The 19,051-nt window shown below is 43.4% G+C and overlaps 1 protein-coding gene across 4 annotated transcripts in view; it reads right to left on the bottom strand.

Annotated features, from left to right (window-relative positions):
• The window catches only part of CALN1 (calneuron 1), a 490,771-nt gene that overhangs the window by 230,706 nt on the left and 241,014 nt on the right, over window positions 1-19,051 (bottom strand). For all 4 annotated transcript variants that reach the window (XM_043456427.1, XM_043456428.1, XM_043456429.1 and 1 more), the window contains one exon: window positions 12,510-12,653. In XM_043456427.1, coding sequence (XP_043312362.1) covers window positions 12,510-12,653 — 144 coding nt within the window. The remainder of the gene's footprint in view (window positions 1-12,509; window positions 12,654-19,051) is intronic.

Genomic DNA, 19,051 nt, shown 5'->3' with positions numbered 1-19,051 from the left:
ATATATGGAATCTTTAAAAACAAAAAAAAGCCAAGCTCATGAATACAGAGAACAGAGGTTCTCTGGTTGGTGGTTGCCAGAGGCAGGGGATGGGGAGGTGAAATGGGTGAAGGTAGTCAAAAGTTACAAACTTCCAATTATAAAAAAACAAATCATTGGAATGTACTGTACAGCATGGTGACGATGTGTGTGTGTGCTTAGTCACCTGAGTAGTGTCCAGCTGTTTGCGACCCTATGAACTGTAGCCTGCCAGGCTTCTCTGTCCAAGGGATTCTCTAGGCAAGAATAATGGAGTGAGTTGCTGTTTCCTCCTCCAGGGGATTTTTCCTGACCCAGGAATTGAACCCACCTCTCTTTACGTCTCCTGCATTGGCAGGTGGGTTCTTGACTACTAGTGACACTGGGGAAGCCCCCATGGTGACTACAGTTAATAATAGTTCTGTATTGCATAACTGAAAGTTGCTAAATTTCTAAGAGAATAGATCTTAAAAGTTCTTATCAGGAGAAAAAATTCACTATGTATAGCGAATGGATATTAACTAGACTTACTGTGGTGATCATTACGCAAAATAAATAAATATCAAATCATTGTATAGCCAAAACTCAGTTGTATGTCAAATATCTTTCAATTTTAAAAAACCCACTGTAGTCAAAAAAAAGAAGACAAATTAAGTACATTAAACTGCACATCAATTCAGTTCAGTCACTCAGTCATGTCCGACTCTTTGCGATCCCATGAACTGCAGCACGCCAGGCCTCCCTGTCCATCACCAACTCCCAGAGCCTACCCAAACTCAGGTCCATTGAGTCAGTGATGCCATCCAGCCATCTCATCCTCTGTCGTCCCCTTCTCCTCTTGCCCTCAATCTTTCTCAGCATCAGGGTCTTTTCAAATGAGTCAGCTGTTTGCATCAGGTGGTCAAAGTACTGAGTGTCACCTTCAACATCAGTCCTTCCAATGAACACCCAGGACTGATATCCTTTAGGATGGACTGGTTGGATCTCCTTGCAGTCCAAGGGACTCTCAAGAGTCTTCTCCAACACCACAGTTCAAAAGCATCAATTCTTCGGTGCTCAGCTTTCTTCACCGTCCAACTTTCACATCCATACATGACTACTGGGAAAACCATAGCCTTGACTAGACAGATCTTTGTTGGCAAAGTAATGTCTCTGCTTTTTAATATGCTGTCTAGGTTGGTCACATGGTAACCAGCATAAAGCAAAATGATAGAAATTAAGACCCAACTGAAAAGTTTGGAAATAAATGATAGGTTAAACTTTCTGACAAGAAGGCTCTCAGAATAATTATTATTTTTATTTATTTATTTATTTATTTTTTCAGAATAATTAAAAATTGAAACATAGTGGTACATATTGGTTTATACACCTAACAAAATCACACAGAAAGGGCACGAGTGCAGTATACCATGTTCCTGGAAGAAGCTGAATAACTGTGAGTGTTCCCCAATGACCACACATAACAATAAATGTTATGCAAACACAAGCGGAAAGGTTACATTGCAAAAATCAACAGAAAGCAAAAGCATAACTCAAAAGTGTTTCAAGAATATTTACATTGATAAGAGGTAAAATCCACTGTGAAGACAGACAGAGCATTGAAAATTAAAATGAAAGCTGTTGAAAGTAAACTGAGGAAGCAAGGTAACAGCAGTGGGAGATTTCAATACATCACAGTAACTTATCTTGGATAAAATAACCAAAAACAAAGGTGGAAGGGATATAGGTAATATGAAGATAACTTCTATGCATATATAAAGTCTTATACCATAGAGGCAACACCTTCATAAAAGTTCATCTTATTCTCACTTATAAGGAATATCCTAGTAAAGAGCCAGGTGATATTAATTTTCCAATGTACAGCAAAAATAGAAAATTTAAATGTAAACTAGAAATTAAAGACCCTACTGACTTGGAAATTATAAAATACTTCCCTCAAAAAAATTGTAGAAGGGCAGAAGAAGTTAAAAACTACAATAAAATATTATAAAGAAAACAATGGAACAATTAAAACTATCTATCAAAATTCTGAGATACTACTAGTGTCTTCTCAGTGGCAAATTTATTGTCTTGGCTGCCTTAATTATTAAATAATGAAGAATTAAAATAAGTCATCTACCAAAGTTGCTATAAATGTCAACAAATAAGTGGCACAGAAACAAAAACAGAAAATCAAAACATCCTATGATGAAAACTAGAGGAAATGAAGAACTGATTGTCACAGCAGTGAACGATGCCCACATCACACACTGGTCCATTTAGGTAGAGTTGTGAACTCTCAAGTTGATAGTGACCAAGCTTGTCCATCAAGAGAGCAGGCAGGTGTAAGACAATAAGGACTGGTGGAGACTGTGGCATTTGCCCTGCCTAGAAAGGACAGCTGCTCAACTTCACCACACTATCACAATGAAAGAATGCAAGTCCAGACTTGCCAAATTCTCTGATATTTTTAAGAGGGAGAAATGCAGATTTTTAATATGATATTTTTTCTGCTTTATAAAATGACGTGTGAGCCAAATAAAACATGGCTAAGAGCTGAATTTGGCTGGTAGGCTATAAGTATGCAACTTCTGATTTAGACTACTTATTTCAGCTTGAATCAGTTTCAACAACTTATATTTTTCCAGAAATCTCCATTTCATGTAGACATTCAAATGTATTTGCACAAAACTGCATCGTATATTCTTTTTTAAAAACTTCCATATTTTTTCTCCTCTAGTTTAGTGATAACTCTCTTAATTCTTAATTAAATATGCTTTATTTGTCAATGTATTGCATTTTTCCCCAAAAAATCAGCTCTTGGATCTGTTTATTGAAAAAATTTTGGTTTTTCATTTAAAAATTTTCAAGTGGGTGGGATTCTTATTCAAACGTTTGTTATTACTTTTTGGTTTATTGCACTATAGTCAAAGAATGTGCCTATAATATTTGTCCTTTGGAATTTAATTAGGTTGTCTTTGTGGCCTAATACACAGCCATGTTTGTTAACCTTCCAGAATCATTTCAAAAGAAGAGTATTCTCTTTTCAAGGGAACAAAATTTACTGATATATTACATACATACACAGGCACACACTCACATACACACAGGTTCAGTGCCATTCAAATTTTGTTCCTTAGTTTTATCTACAGGATCAAGCTGAAAGGAATGTGTGAAATCTCTCATAATCATTTTTGCCCCTATTCATAATATTTCTAAAATTTTTTCCTGAGATAAAATCTTCTCAATAAATATTACATCCTAATGAAAAAAGAAAAGCCTAAAATCCTTACATCATCATTAGTGTTGTTCACCAAACATGTCCAGTTCATTCCATTCTAGTCATGGAGTCAGATTCAACTTCCCAAGAGCCCTTGATATGAGGCATGGCCACGTGACTTGCTGTAGCCAATGAGATGTGAACAGAAGTTGACAGAAACTTTAAATAAGAGTCATCATGTAATTCACTCAGTCTCCTTCCCTTGCCACTGCTGTCATGGAAGCACAGACAGAAGCCCCCCTCTGCCAGGATTCCTGAGTGAGGGTGACTAAAAGGAAACACCCAGCCAACCTACAACGGACACACAGCGTGAGTGAGATGTTTTACTTTGTGATATTGAGCCACTGACATTCGGGGAGGATTATTTATTACTGCAGCATAACTTAGCCTGTCCTTACTGCAACAGATCAACAACAACAACAACAAAAATAGACAATCTGGAAAAGGAAAAAACAGATCACTAATCAACATGTTGAAAATACATCAAAAAAAAAAAAGAAAAGAAAATACATCATCTCACTTGTGAGTGAAAACAAAGTCCCCATTTTTTACCAACCACATTAGTAAAGATTTGTTAAATAATATTGAATACTGGCCAGGGTGTTCTGAGATAGGCATTTTCTTATATTCCTTTTAGTAAATTCTGCCTGAGTGAAATATTATTTATGTATAAAGGATTTCAGCAGGTTCTTATCTTTCACACAAGACTCTCTCTCCTAGGAATTCAGCACAATCTCTGTTTTCACGATGACATAGTACATGGTACCAGGAGGAAACAAACTTTGCAACTGGGATTCTGAGATTGTCTTGCTTATCTATGATCTTAAATGAAGTAATGACTTTCTTCCTAATGAAAAATGGTATACTGTTATCTATGGCATGACCAGCATCATAATGAATTAAATGTCATCTGTGGTTTCTTGGGATAAAATAATCATTGAAAGCAAGGCTTTCAAAGACCCGTGTAGTTTCTATGTTTGACCTTTATAGTAGCAATGATGACTACAAGGGCTGTAGGATGTAATGGCTGCTCTAACAAGCTCAGGCCTTGAAACTCTCAGCTAGGTTACAGTCAGAGAACTAGAGTGCTTCTAGGGTAAACCCCAAATCATCACTTATTTCTTACAACCTCAGGGAAGACCTCAAATTTAATTGGGTGGCCCGTAGAATGATAATGAAATCACAGACTCATCAAGCCACTCATGTGAAATTTAGGGTACTGGCTGGAAAGAAGTGGGACCTGAGACTTAGAATGGGGACTTTCAGAAAATTGAATGATCAAGTCTCCCTGATGTCCACTCTGATATTTCTCTGAGGTCAGAAAAGATCAGTCTGAAGAACTTGTGGATCATGAAGACTGGAAATAAACACAACTTCTGTGTTTGCCTTGAGCAGAGATGCCCACTTTCAAGATCTATTCCTACCAAGTTTCACTGACTCTAAATCCATGACTCCAATCAGATCAGCACATTCCAGAAGTCCCAAGTCTGCTATGGGAGAGGAACACAGAGTCTCAAGATATTGCTAATTTGTATTGTTGTAAACCAGGGGGACCAGTATAGCCATGAATTCTAAGGTATTAAAATAAGAGAGACAGAATATAATACTGGATGCTCTTAATGAAATGGGTGCATGAACCAGAAATTCTGTTTTCATTATGTTGGATCGAGTGGCAGGAAATGGGTTGAACAGTTTAATCTTTAGCAGAAACTTAGGTTCATTGTGGGCAACTGTCAATACAATTGAGACAGCAGAGTCTTCTTAGGAAAATGCAGAGGGAGGAGCTGCTTTGGGAGATAGGGATGTTGGAGTGGATTTGTCACAAACATCCACCATCACTACTTATCCCGAGAGGCCCGAAAGGACGCCCCTTTGCTAAAGCAACGAGAAGCCCAAAGACACCATCTTCAGTTCATAAACTCTGCTCTAGAATCAGGCTTGACTCATTCAAGAATAACCTGGGGAGTGGCTGGAATTTATCATCCAGCCAAAGCTGATGGCAGGAGACTATCTGGAACAGCAACTGATAACCAAAACACTCACACAGGTTTGAAATGTCTACGTGACACCGTGACTGGAGTGTGTGTGCATGTGTGTCTGTGTCCTGTTAAGTCACTGCTTCAATGCCTCGTTGTCAGCCTAAGTGACCTATATCCACCAAATCACAAAAAGAAAAACAACACATTGACAAGATATGTTGTCAAACAGTCGGACGTGACTGAGCGACTAAGCACACACACGCATAGTCTAGGGCATACCGTCAGAAACAGGAAGCAACCCAATCGCGTTTCCTCATTTGACAACCTCTCCCATGGAGTTCAGGCTAGATTCATGGCGCTCTTACTAGCAGTGTGACCTGGGCAAGTAACTTGAAACCTCTGTACTTCATTTTTCTCATCTATAAAATGAGAATCATATGAGTATCATGGCTGTTCTCATAACAGCTTATTAGTTAACTTATTAGTTAACTTATTGACTTAAGAAAAGTGCCAGAATAGCAGTCTACAATGAAGACTCCACTGTTAGCTACTATCATCACTCTAAGTTATTATTGGGAGCATGGTGAGCACTACATAAGTAGTAGTTATCACTGTCATTACCTAGCTAAGATTTACCGTAAAGAAGTAAAAATAAATTCAGCAGTAATTCCCTAACAGAATGAAATATGAAATAGTTTGATGCCAATCATGCTTATTCACAAATACAAACACAAAAAGAGAGAATTTCCTGTGACTGACCTTCACCAGGACTTTGTGAATTACTTCCAGCTTTTAAAGTTACACATCTTCCCCAAGGGTTACTGGCAGGAGATTAAGGAAGGACTGCACTCCATGGAAAAGACTGTCAAACAAGAAATCATGGTTGGGTTGCTTCCTGTTTCTGACGGTATGCCTTAGACTCTGTGTGTGTGTGTGTGTCTGTGTGTGTGTGTGTGTGTGTGTGTGCGCGTTCAGTCATGTCGGACTCTTTTCAACTCCACAGACTGTAGCCTGACAGACTTCTCTGTCCATGGGATTTCCCAGGCAAGAATGCTGGAGTGGGTTTCCATCTCCTTCTCCAGGCAATCTTCCCAACCCAGGGATTGACCTTCATCTCCTGTGTCTCCTGCACTGCAGGTGGATTCTTTACCTGCTGAGCCATCAGGAAAGTCCTTAGACTAGCACCTGTCAAACTCAACCACGCACATAAGTACTTGTTAAAACTCGAGCTCTTGTGAAGTAATTAGCCTCCAACTAATAAAAAAAAAAAAAAAAAAAACTCAAGCTCTGAATCAGCCGGTCTCGGGTGGGCCTGAGGGTCAGCACTGCAAGTAAGCTCCCAGGATACGGTGATTCTGTGGGTCCCTGGACCACAGCTGGAGAAGGGAGGAAGCCAAGGCCCCAGCATACACAAGCATTGGGAAGGCCCCCTCTTTCAAGCAGGACTGACTGACCAGTCCTGCTTCATCATATCCCCAGAGGAAATATATCCTTATTTGCTTTTCAGGCATTTACTCCTCCTCAGACCTTCTTGTTCATAAAAATACACAGGCTTGAAGATTTCTCTTCAGCCAAAGGTTTTCTTTTAACCAAAAGTCACCCAATGATGTTGATGAACACACTGCTGTCCGTAACCTGGCTAGATTGTTAAAGGATGAAGGTTCTTGTGCCTCACCCTGGGGATTCTGACTCGATGTGTCTGTTTAGCATGTTTCCTTTTTTTCTTTTTTTCATGTGCACTCAAGTTCATGTACCTCTGCTTAATGCTAAAACCCCAGCTACTTCCACCAGATCATCCCCCTTCATGAAGTCTGTGGGTTAGCATCTTCCCTCACTACAGAAAGAAGTGTGTATATAGACGATGGAATATTACTTAGCCATAAAAAGAATGAAGTAATGCCATTTGCAGCAACATGGATGGACCTAGAGATCATCATACTAAGTGAAGTAAGTCAGACAGAGAAAGACAAATATTATATGATATCACTTAGATGTGGAATCTAAAGAAATGATACCAATGAACTTATTTACAAAACAAAAACACATTCACAGCCATCAAAAGCAAACTTAATAGTTACCAAAGGGGAAAGGGTGGGGGAAGGATGAATTAGAAGCCTAGGATTAACATATACACACTGCTATGTATAAAATAGGTAAACAGCAAGGTCTTACTGTTTAGCACAGGAAAATATATCAATATCTTGTTATAACCTATAATGGAAAAGAATTCTAAAAGGAATAGCTGTATGTGAATGTATAACTGAATCACTTTGATGTGCACTTGAAACTAAACACAACATTGCAAATCAACTATACTTCAACACAAAGAGAGAAAGAGAGAAGAAAGAAAGAAAAATGAGAGACAGAAAAAAGAAAGGAAGGAAGCATGTATTTGAAATCACAAAATAGACCTAGGCCTGTTCCAGAGCATCCACATGAGTACACTGACACGTTTGAATGTGAAGTGGAAATGAGCTGTCCTGGGAATTAAGCATAGACTTTTCTGTCTTCTGGAAGATCACAGATGAAAATAGGAAAGTCATAATCATATGACTGATCAGCAAAGTGTCAATACATGTAACGAATGGGTAGGAAAAGAGGGAAGATACAGACACACAGGCTAACAACGAGGACCCTGCCAACTCTTTCATGTGACTCTGGCCATAACTTCATTCTTTGCAGCTCAGTGGTTTGCCTCAAAATGAAGCAAAAAGGCATCTTGCCAACCATAAAGTTAAGCAAATTCACACATAATGGACACCAGAAAAAATCTTTTCTGAATGGAACAAAGCTGAATCATACTCACCATCCAGACAGTGGTGAACCTAAAAAAAAAAGAAAAACAAACACAAAAAAACCCTATAAACCTGCTGAGGTATAAGAATTCATTTCAAAACCCCAAATTTGTTGGAATTTCATAAGATTCTGCACCTTTGAGGCACAGAAGGAAAATTAAGAATGCAGAGGGCAAGGGCTGCATTTGTTTTGTTCCTTGAGTGCAGGAGAGGTGGAGACAGCTGGGAAAGGAAGATTGCATTAAGAAATATGAGCGGGGACCCAGGCAGAAACCATGGGCTTCTGAAAGCATCTCCTGGTTTGATGGTTTCAGGAAACTACTTACAAAGCTGGCTGGGTTCACTCCAGATGCCCACAGTGGTGTAGTTGGTGAAACCATTACGATGCAGAAAAGAGTCAAAAATGTCCCTTTGGTCTTAAAGATACCAAGCCCCCTTTCCCCAGAGGACAGTACAGGAGGCTCCGAGGGGCGCCAGGAACTGTTGTGGGAACCGCAGAGCTAATGAGAGCAGCAGGGGCATGGCAGAGCCCACAGTCACTTTCTCAACTTGCTTCTATAAAAGATTTAAGCTTTGGAGATGCTTTTGTAAGGTGACTATTTTATCATTTCTAAGGACAGTACATAACTGGTACTGCAATGCACTGGAGAGAAATGGATTTCCCGATGCAAGGATTGCCTTAGGTCACTGAGCTTAAATGTTTCTAGGAAGCTGAGGAAGAGAGCTTCAGACTTCCCGAATCTGGGCTGAAGGTGAGAGGTTGGCAAAAGCATCTGGGAAACATGAGTCCTAGTCCCCAACTGATGTCAGTTCAGAAGTCACCTCAGCTGCAGAGGCTGAAAGAACCTTTGCAGCCATAAAGGAAGCACTGGGCAACTGGGCAGGAATTTGGGTTTTCTGTTTATTTAACTCGGGGCAGTTCAGCCTATGCGGTGTACACACACACAGGGTCAGTCCCAGCTCTGAAGTCAAATAGGCTATGGTCAGGAGAGCAATTCCAGACCCTGCTACTGCCTGTCTTCCATTCTGCCCTCTGGAAAACCGGCTCCCCACAACACACACACACTGGAACCGTCTGGCTCCCACAGGCTCTGTGTCCAGGAAGCCAGCGAGCTCCCTAATCCAGGGAGATTACTGCTACACACAGAGTCGGCAAAGCACCCCACTCCCCAGGAACCACCTAATGAAAGCCTCATGGAGAGACTAAGGTTGTACAGACTTGGTCTAATTCCATCTGGGCCTCGTGCCGAAGGTATGACCTCACCAGCAGGCAAACCGGCAGGGACCCCAGAGAGAATGGATCGGTGTGTGGGCCAGACCAGCCTCAAATCACAGCCAGGTGAGATGCACGGAGGCACTGCCATCTCTCCTGATGCCCTTGGATCCCAGGACCAGGGTCTGTCAGGAGGCACGGTCATCTTACAGAGAAGAATCCTAAGTTCTGGCCCAAAACCCTTGTGTGAGTGTGTGTGCGTGTGCGTGCATGCGGCATTATCCTCACAAAAATCTCTGCCGTTCCACAAGTTTCACACCAAAGAGAAGCTTAATTAGGTAGGGCCAAATGTCTGCAGAGAATCTCCAGTTACAGAAGCTGGGAGGAAGGAAATAATTAGAACCTGACTTGAAAAAAAAAAAAAAAAAACACAGAATAGCTCAAAAGACCCCACTAAGAGAAGGACACTGAAAAACAGTCAATCCACGCATATCCAGTACTCAGAACCCAGAAATTTCACTTACCAGTGTCACTGACAAATCACATAAAGACGTTTCAGCCTCAGCCTGGGTATTTTTCCCTTAGCTCTTTTCATACTTAAGCATCTATTACATCGCAAAAGGCAATTCTTTTTGCCTGCACTGCTGCATTGTCTTCATTTGTTGTGTACTGATTCTTTTGTAGGCAACAAAATAAGTTTGAGGAAGCTGCATTTCAGATATATATGATTATGGCTGATTTGCATTGTTGTATGGCAGAAATTTTTTAAAAAACAAAAATTAATATATTTAAACAAAGAAAGAAAAGTAAATAACTGTGCTTTCACCTGATGGGGTCACCATGAAAAAGCAGATGATTTAGGCTTCTGTTAAAGGAACTAATAGAAATTCTCTATACACTTTGCTTGGAAGTCACGCCCTCGGCATTGGTCACTAAGGATGATGTTGCAAATGAATGGGTGAAACCTGGCATCTCTTAAGCTTCATCCCATTGGCTGCTTGAGTCCTGATGCTTGAGCTCCAGGAACAGCGACATCACCCGAGGCCCCCAGGGGACTCCAAGGCCTCCTGCAATCAGGGAGGATTTGCAATAATGTAAAAATTCCCCATGAGCCGGGGTCTGATGAGCAAATAGACAGAGAGAAGGATGTACTTGGATGAAGACCCACAAAACTTTCATGGAAGTAACTCTCCCATGATAGCTCCCGGCTCATTTTGACTAAATGTTGCTAAGTCCATTTGCTTTTAGTCCATTTGACCATGTTTTATTTTGCTACGCTATGAGAGGAGACTCAAAGGCATAAAAAAAAAAAAAAAACTTAATTCTACAGAGAGGGTAGGTTAAGATTTCTATTATTTTAAGGAAGAAACTCTTTTTTTCTGGAAGTGTTTCTCTGAAATGATGATGGGAATCCAGGGAAGAGATTTTGCTATACAACATGTGCTTTGCTCCAGCTTTTCAGAAATACTGGGTTAGCCAAAAGTTCATCTGGGTTTTCCCATAGGATGATGAAGAAAAACCCAAAAGAATTTTTTGGCCAACCCAGTACCTCTAACTACAGAGAAAGGTCGAATCGGGCCTGCAAAGACCCACAGAGTCACAATCAATCAGAGACGTAAGGACAGGGCCAGCACTCCACGTAATACTGAACATCCCTGATAGAACATCTCTTTCCTGAACCAGAAGATAAATGCCCACAGCTGCCCTTGGTGGTTGGCACTGGGGTCCAGTCACCATACAGTCACCATTAAATTTATCATCTTTCCAACAAGCCCGGCAAGACAACAGGACACAGCTATGTTCAGCTAGTCTGCAGGCCAAGCAAACCTCCCCCTACCAGGGTCTTCATCTGTCTCTCCCAAAAGACCCCTGCCCCCATCCTCTGTTTCCTTTCACTTGGTCTTTACTTCATGCTCTACACAAGAATCCCCAAAGTCCACCACTCTGGACCCCTTACACCTGGGATCAAGCTGCTTTCCAGAGGGGGAGAGTGTGTGTTGAAAAAACCAAATTAGGGGACTTTCCTGGCAGTCCGGCTGTTAAGACTTCACCTTCCAATGCAAGGGATGCAGGTTCAATCTCTGGCTGGGGAGGTAAGATCCCACATGACTCGTAACCAAAAACCCAAAACATAAAACAGAAGCAATATGATAACAAATTCAATAAAGATTTTTAAAACATGGTCCACATTAAAAAAAAAAAAAAAAACCTAAAATAAGAAAGCTTCTTTCTGGACCTTTGGCCAAGGCAGGAAGGTCACAGCCAGTTTGGAATAAACTCCTAGGGTTTTAGAGCAGGAAAGAATCTTAAGGATCAGTAAATGCCGTCATTTTCCAGAACTGTTTAAGGATAGTGAAACACTTTCCCCCATTGAGACTGTATGTAGAAACCAGTATGTAAAACAGAGAGAAAAGAAGCTGTTATAGCCAAAAAATGGAATGTGATTTGGCAATAAAATGCAACGAAATAGTGATACATGCTACACTATGGATGAACCTTTCAAATATTATGGTAAGTGAAGGAAGTCAGTCACAAAGGACCGTGTATCCCATGATCCAGAAGAGCTAAGCCCATAGAGACAGAAAGTTGATTAGTGGTTGTCCAGGACTTGGTGGGGGATAGAGCGATAGCTTGGAGAATTCCATGGACAGAGGAGCCTGGTGGGCTACAGTCCATGCGGTCACCAAGAGTTGGGACACGACTGAGCAACTAACATTTTCACTTTTAGAGGGAATGGAGGTGATAAATAAGAGGTACAGGGTTTCTTTTAGGGTGATGAAAATGTTATAAAATTGATAATGCTATTGGTTGTGCAAACCTGTGATACACGCAAAGCCACTGAATTACTCAGGTTGCACAGGTGAATCTTAGGGTGTGTGGATGCTGTCTCAACAAAGCTGTTTTGAAAATGAAACAGAATCATTCTCACTGCTCCACCAGCCAGGCCTCCCCAACCCAGCCCCCACCCCCAGCTCCCTCTAGTGGCCCCTGGAGGTCTGTGCAGGCCTCTGCAGACCCCTGGAGGTCTGTGCAATGTGGTTTGAAAAACCCAGACCTGGTTCAAGTTTCCAAGTTGCCTGGTCCAAGTTGCCTGAAATGTAAGCCAGGACACGAATCCAAGTTTTTTGACTCCAAGTCTTTTGACTCTTTTGAAAGGCCCTTCAAACCCAAGATCTCTGATGAGTCCTGGCTCATCCCAGGGGATAGGGGTGGGGGGGTAGGGATGCTGCGGGCCCCAGTCTTACCATCCATGTCCAGGCGCTGCATGATGATGGCCAGCTCCACCTCACTCGGCATGTACCCCAGAGAGCGCATGGCCATGCCCAGCTCCTGCTTGGAGATGAAGCCATTCCCATCTCGGTCCAGAACCCGGAAGGCCTCTCGGATCTCTACAACAGGAAAGCAGAGAAAGTCCAATGGTCACAAAGCGTGGTTGACTGCAGGGGTCCCCAGCCCCTGGTAGGAATTGGGCTACACAACTGGACGTGAGCGGTGGGCTAGCAAGTGAAGTTTTATCTGTTGCTCCACATTCCTCATGTTACCACCTGAACCATACCTGCCCCCTACCCCACCATCCATGGAAAAACTGTCTTCTCTTGTCAAAAAGATTGGGAGCCACTGCTCTACTGCATTGAAATGATTGGCAACTGTCTGCAGAAAACTCCTAATTACTTTACAAAGAGTGATGTGTCAAAACCCTTTAACGCGCCCCCCCCCCCCAAAAAAAGGTGGCCAAAACAGAAAGAAAAAAAGAGAGAAAAGAGAATGGGAGGAAAAGAGAGGGAGGGAAGGGGATTAAAAAAAAAAAAAAAAAAAAAACACCAGAAAACAGAAAAACAGCTTTGGAAGGAGGAGATAACTAGCTCTGAGTAGCTAACACAACATAGTGTTGTGTTAGTCACTCAGCCGTGTCTGACTCTTTGCGACCCCATGGACTGTAGCCCGCCAGGCTCCTCTGTCCATGAAATTATCCAGACAAGAATACTGGAGTGGGTTGCCATTCCCTTCTCCAAGGGATCTTCCCAACTCAGGGATCAAACCTAGGTCTACTGAATTGCAGGCAGATTCTTTACTATCTGAGTCACCAGGGACACCCTACACAAAGTAGGGGGTGCACAGTTAGCCAGTGGTCCCAGCTGGGAATCACGTTAGCCATGGACACTTCCCAGTAAGGCTGAGGTTTTGCTTTCAGCGGGGAGAAGACAGGAAGGCAGCGACCCCTCAGCTTGAGCTAGGGAGGGAAGGAGAATGAGAGTCCCCCTTGTGGACGTACATTCAGCTCCCTGCTGCCACAGAGCCGTGCAGAAAGCTTTCTCAACCTCCTAGGAGGACAGGAGTTAAGTATCCTGCTGTTTTTATTTCATTCCTCTAATTTACAGCTGTTTTATGGCTATAAACAACCTCAGATCAATAAGAGTGTCATAAAAGCCCCGGAGGCATCTTTAATCACATTCTCTGGGGCTGGCAGAGAACTTGACTCTACCATCAAGAAGGCCATTTCCCCCAGCAGGGGGACGCCCATCCTCTTACCCCCGCCAGAGCTGCTCAGCTTTCCACCCAGAGTCCCTCCCTCCAGAGCCCTGATCTCTTTTCGCCTTCTGTTCATCATGGGTTGGCTGAGCACTTCCTAACACCTCACACTCCTGTGAGGCATGGGAATTCGATTTGAGATCACAGTCTAGAGATGAGAGGTACGTCAATTGTATCTGAGCACCAGACATGGACAGCTTTGATTTTTCATCAATAAATTCAGTGTGAGCTCAGCTGCGGCAGCTGCCAGCATGCATCGGGCCATTCAACAAGCTGCCTTTACCTGAGGAGCACTGGAGTTAGGACTGCGGAGAATAAAGACAGTGATCTGCCGGGCATCGTGGTTCCCCTCCAGAGACCCACACTCCAGGTGGGAAGATAAGATCCAGTCAGAAACTTGCAGGAACTCTGAACTAATGCAAGACATCAGCCCTAGCCATTTACAGTTTCCCCCATGTATCGGTAGGGGATTGGTTCCAGGACCCTGTGGATACCAAAATCCACGGATATTCAAGTCCCCTAATAAAAAATGCATAAAAAAATTTTTTATGGGAATTGGGCAGCTAGACCTTGTAGCCATGGATTCAGCATCCACAAAGGGCTAACTGTAGTTACCACGTCTCTAAATATCTAACTATCCTCCCAGCAAGCACATTGAACCCTGACCCAGGCAGGCTTTTCCTTTCCTCTTTGCATTAATTTCCTGTGGTTGCTTTAATCAATCACACAAATGTAGTAGCTTAAAACAACAGATATTTATTCTGTCACAATCTGGAGGCTAGAAATCTGAAATCAGGTGGTAAAGAACCCTCCTGCCAAAGCAGGAAACATAAGAGAGACACAGGTTCAATTCCTGGGTCAGGAAGATCCCTTGGAGGAGGGCATGGCAACCCATTCCAGTATTCTTGCCTGGAGAATCCTATGGACAGAGGAGCCTGGCGGGCTACAGTCCAAAGGGTAGCAAAGAGTCGGACAAGACAGCGATTTAATATGCACGCTCAGACCAAAATCAAGATGAGGACAGACCTGCCCTCCCCCAGAGGCTCCAGGTAAGATTCTTTTCCCACTTTTTCCTACAAGTCTACTTTCCTGAGCTTGTGGCCGTAAGGCTCCAATCTCTGCCCTGGGGTTACCTTCTCTTCATCTGTCTGTGATCTCCCTTTGCCTGCCTTTTATAAGGACATTTGTGCTTGCATTTAGAAACCACCATATAATCCAGAATAAACTCCTCATCTCAAGATCCTTAATTTATTGGCAGCTACAAGGACCATTTTTCCAAAGTAACATTTATAAGTTTCTAGCCTTGGGGATCTGATTCCTTTGGGGATTGTTTTTCAGACCTCTGCACTCTCCCAGCCAGTGCTTCCATCTGAAACACCTTGCCATCCTCTTTACCTGACCAAATCACATCAGTCCTCCCAGGCCAGGTCAGAGGTCGTGTGTTTCACAGCAGTGCCCTCACTCACCACAGCCAAGTTACCTCCCCCACTGCTGACTGGTCAGCAGGACAGTTACTGCTGTCTCATGACACCTAGCCCACACCACCTAGAAATACAAAGAAATCAAGGTGCTGAAATCATGGCTTCTGTGAGCTACAAGTGCCTTGTACATTTCATTCGAGGCTCTATGTTCCCACCTATGTGCTGAAGGAGGCACTAGACAGACAGCTAGCTGTTCAATGGATGATGATTCTGAACAAGTAAGCACCAGATATCAGCAGCAGATTCATTATCAATACTAATTCAGCATGCTGGATGCGTTCCATGAATAAATGTGTGCTCCAGCAGAAGGAAGACTAGTCTGGGAGTCAGGACCTTGGGCTCCCGGCCAGGCATATTAGCAAATTAGGTCTGCAGCCAAACCCTGAGGCCTTGGTTTGTTCATGGAAATGAGCCAGGTTGGCCAAGAGAATCCATGAGGTCCTTTGAGCCCCTTTCTAAGGATCCGTGGACATCGTTACAGTATTTAAAAGAAGAATAGGAAGCCTGTGTTCTTTTTCATACCCTATTAATCTGCTGTTCAAACACCCCTCTTTTTTCCACTGATGATACAGAAAACATTTTAGCCCTTTCCAAATTCTGAATTAAGGGGTTTGTCTGCATATTTAGACTTTTCTCATCAATGAAACATGCCCAAGATTATCTAAAGCAGCCATATGTTTTCCAAGCACGTGTCGGGTGGACCTAGAACAGCTTACAGCCAGTACTCAGCTTGAGATCCTGGCACATGGCACTCAAGGACACCAGGGCAGAGGTCATGCCTCACTCGGCCCAAGTCCAGACACTGAGGGTAGGGGGATGCAGACGGAGGGTCTCCTGAGATGGGAATCAGCTCACAAAGAAGTCCATCCAGTCCCCATGATCGGGGCAGGCCTGCCCCACAGCCTCATCTGAAAACTGGGTTGGGCTGGGTCTCCTTCCAGCCTCTGTGACGGGGTTTTACAACAGGTCTGACACAAACCATGCAACAGTAGAAAATGTCAGATGATGACAGCGTCCCTGCTGGGGTCCCAGGTGGGCCAGCCTGATGGCCAGCTGCAAGCTGAGCCCTGGCCCTGCTCTCTGGACCACTTCCTTCCCAAGGCACCATCTCCTCTTCCCATCCCTCTGACTCCATCCTCAACTCTGGGCTGATGCTGTCACACTGAAGGATGATCCCCTTCTGTTGACAGGGCCTAGCCTCACCCCTGTGGTCCCTCTGCATGCCCTAGATCTTAGCAGTGAAAGAGCCTACATCCTGACATTAGCTACTCCAGAGGGCTTGGTTAGGGATGTTTGAGAACTTGACCTGGAAATGAGGGCCTTGGTGGGTGTGCCTCCCGACCCTTACCTGGCTGCCTGGGCTACTCCCTAAGCTGCCTCACCTCTGGACTGTTGGATTTGGTAACTCAGACCTCAGACAGGGGTCCCTCCGGTGCCCTGCTTGAAGGAACATGCTCCTTCGAGGCCCCAAATCCCCATGGTTTTCCTGTTTGCAGTATGCATCCAGGCTGGCCCTGCTTCAGCCCAGGACAGGATGGAGAAGAAACAGCTCAGCTCAGAGTTCTGTTTTCTTTGGCCCCAGGTCAGTGGGACAAAGTCATCCTTCTCTGTTTGCTCCCAAGGGGACTTTCCCGGCAGTTCAGTGGTTAGGACTCCGGGCTTCCACTGCAGGGGATGCAGGTTTGATCTGTAATTGGGGAACTAAGATCCCACATGCCATGTGATGCCACCAAAAAAAAAAAAAAAGCTGGAGCTTTGGGGAAAAATCAACAAAATTGATAACTCTTAAGAAAGAATCAAGCAATAAATTATTTTTTAAAAAAGAATATCTACTTCTGTTGTGTGTGTGTGTGTGTGTGCGTGTGTGCGTGCATGCATGCACAGAGGCAGACAAAGCTCACTAACTTCTTTTTCTTTCAAAATAACAGAAGGGGTGAGGGGGAAAGTACAAAACTAGAAATCCATAATGGGAGCCTCTGGAGATTTAATCTTTCCAGTGAAGGGAAAGCCCAGGAAACGAGAAGCTTATTAGAAGGAAATGGGTCTTGCAGTCTGAGACATGTGATGTGTGCCTAATTTTGTTTTTAATAGCAGAACAGGGTGTGAGAAATATGCCCATAAAACGGCGGAGACATGGGAGCAGGCCGGATCTTTCTGCCTCCGGCTGCAGACAGCCAGGGTGCAACACGAAGGGGCTCTGGCCACCTTCCACATCCTCGGGAAGTGGAGACCACAGATCAAGTTTTCAGGAACAACTCAGTCACGTGGTGTGCTTTCCACTGGAACGTATCCCCTCTTTATGCTAAAGTCCCTTGTGCTTCAGAGTTATATAACCGTGCTTTTGGTCTTTGATTTCATTGCAGTCTCACGCAACACGTGAACACCAGGCACCAGCATGGCCAATTCTACCCCCTCCAAGATGCCTGTGTGGGCCACAGGAGGGACATCTATGATGGTCACAGGAGCCTGTCCAACTGTCATTGTGCAGAGTACAAAAGGTAACATGGTAAGACACATCTTCCAAAAAAAGGAATCCACTCTCTGCCTGTGGAATCTTCTAGAATCAAAGTCTGCACTCCCACGTGGATCTGGGTCTATCCTCCCTGGAATGAGGCTGATGTTCTGAAGCCAAGCAAGACCTGGGATAGAAATGGTCCTGCTCTAGAGACTGAGAGATGTATAGCGCATGATGCCAACAAATCTATTTTCTTAGAAATATCTGGAGCCACCACTGGTACCTGCTACTTTCTGACGCAATGCCCTCTGAAAACCACGCTTTGGTTCCATGATGCTCTCTAGGGTCATAGCCAATTCAGGCAGGAACAATGGCGGAAGCACAGTGATCATACAGAACAGCCTCATCAGTCAAGCCACCTAAACAGAGTGTGTATCAGATGAAATCCAGATAGCAGGCAGAGTCAGTATTTATCTGCTAATGGTCTAGCTCTGAAGAATCAGCTGAAATTCTTTGTGCTAACTGGCAAACTCAAATCAGTAATGAAGAACAATGTTTGCTATCTCAGTCCTCATTAGCTTGAAATCTGTTTATTATCCACAGAAAGGTAAGTTTGGGAAGCACTGGGGTTTTAACCACAAAATGTGAGGGCTTTACAAATGAACAAGATGCCTTCTTTTGATTTGCATCATGGAGAAACTGCTGGAGAGATACAGCTCAGCAAGGCTAGGCAAGCAATTATTAACTAGTCACACAAACATTGATACTTTTGAACTGTGGTGTTGGAGAAGGCTCCTGAGAGTTCCCTGGACTGCAAGGAGAGCAAACCAGTCAATACTAAAGGAAATCAGTCCTGAATATTCATTGGAAGCACTGATGCTGAAGCTGAAACTCCAGTACTCTGGCCACCTGATGCGAAGAACTGACTCATTGGAAAAGACCCTGACGCTGGGGAAGACTGAAGGCAGGAGAAGGGGACAACAGAGGATGAGCTGATTGGATGGCATCACCAACTGGATGGACATGAGTTTGAGCAAGTTCCAGGAGTTGGTGATGGACAGGGAGGCCTGGTGTGATGCAGTCTACAGGATCACAAAGAGTCGGACATGACTGAGTGATTGAACTGAACTGACGGAACTGAACACAAATGCACCAGAAAATATGATACAAGTCTGGAGGTCTTTATTTGGGAGAAATAATAGGACAGGGTCTGAGCCAATGACAAAAGAGATTTAGAAAAGTTTCCCCCTTTTCGATGAAAAACAACAAATGCATATATAGAAATGATTAATACAGCCTTTCATTCACTGAAGAGTTGCTG

Source organism: Cervus canadensis, chromosome 32, assembly GCF_019320065.1.
Source record: "Cervus canadensis isolate Bull #8, Minnesota chromosome 32, ASM1932006v1, whole genome shotgun sequence".
NCBI classification, from domain to species: Eukaryota; Metazoa; Chordata; class Mammalia; order Artiodactyla; family Cervidae; genus Cervus; species Cervus canadensis.
The sequence above is the reverse complement of the archived record's forward strand: the minus strand, read 5'-3'. Positions and strand labels throughout refer to the sequence as shown.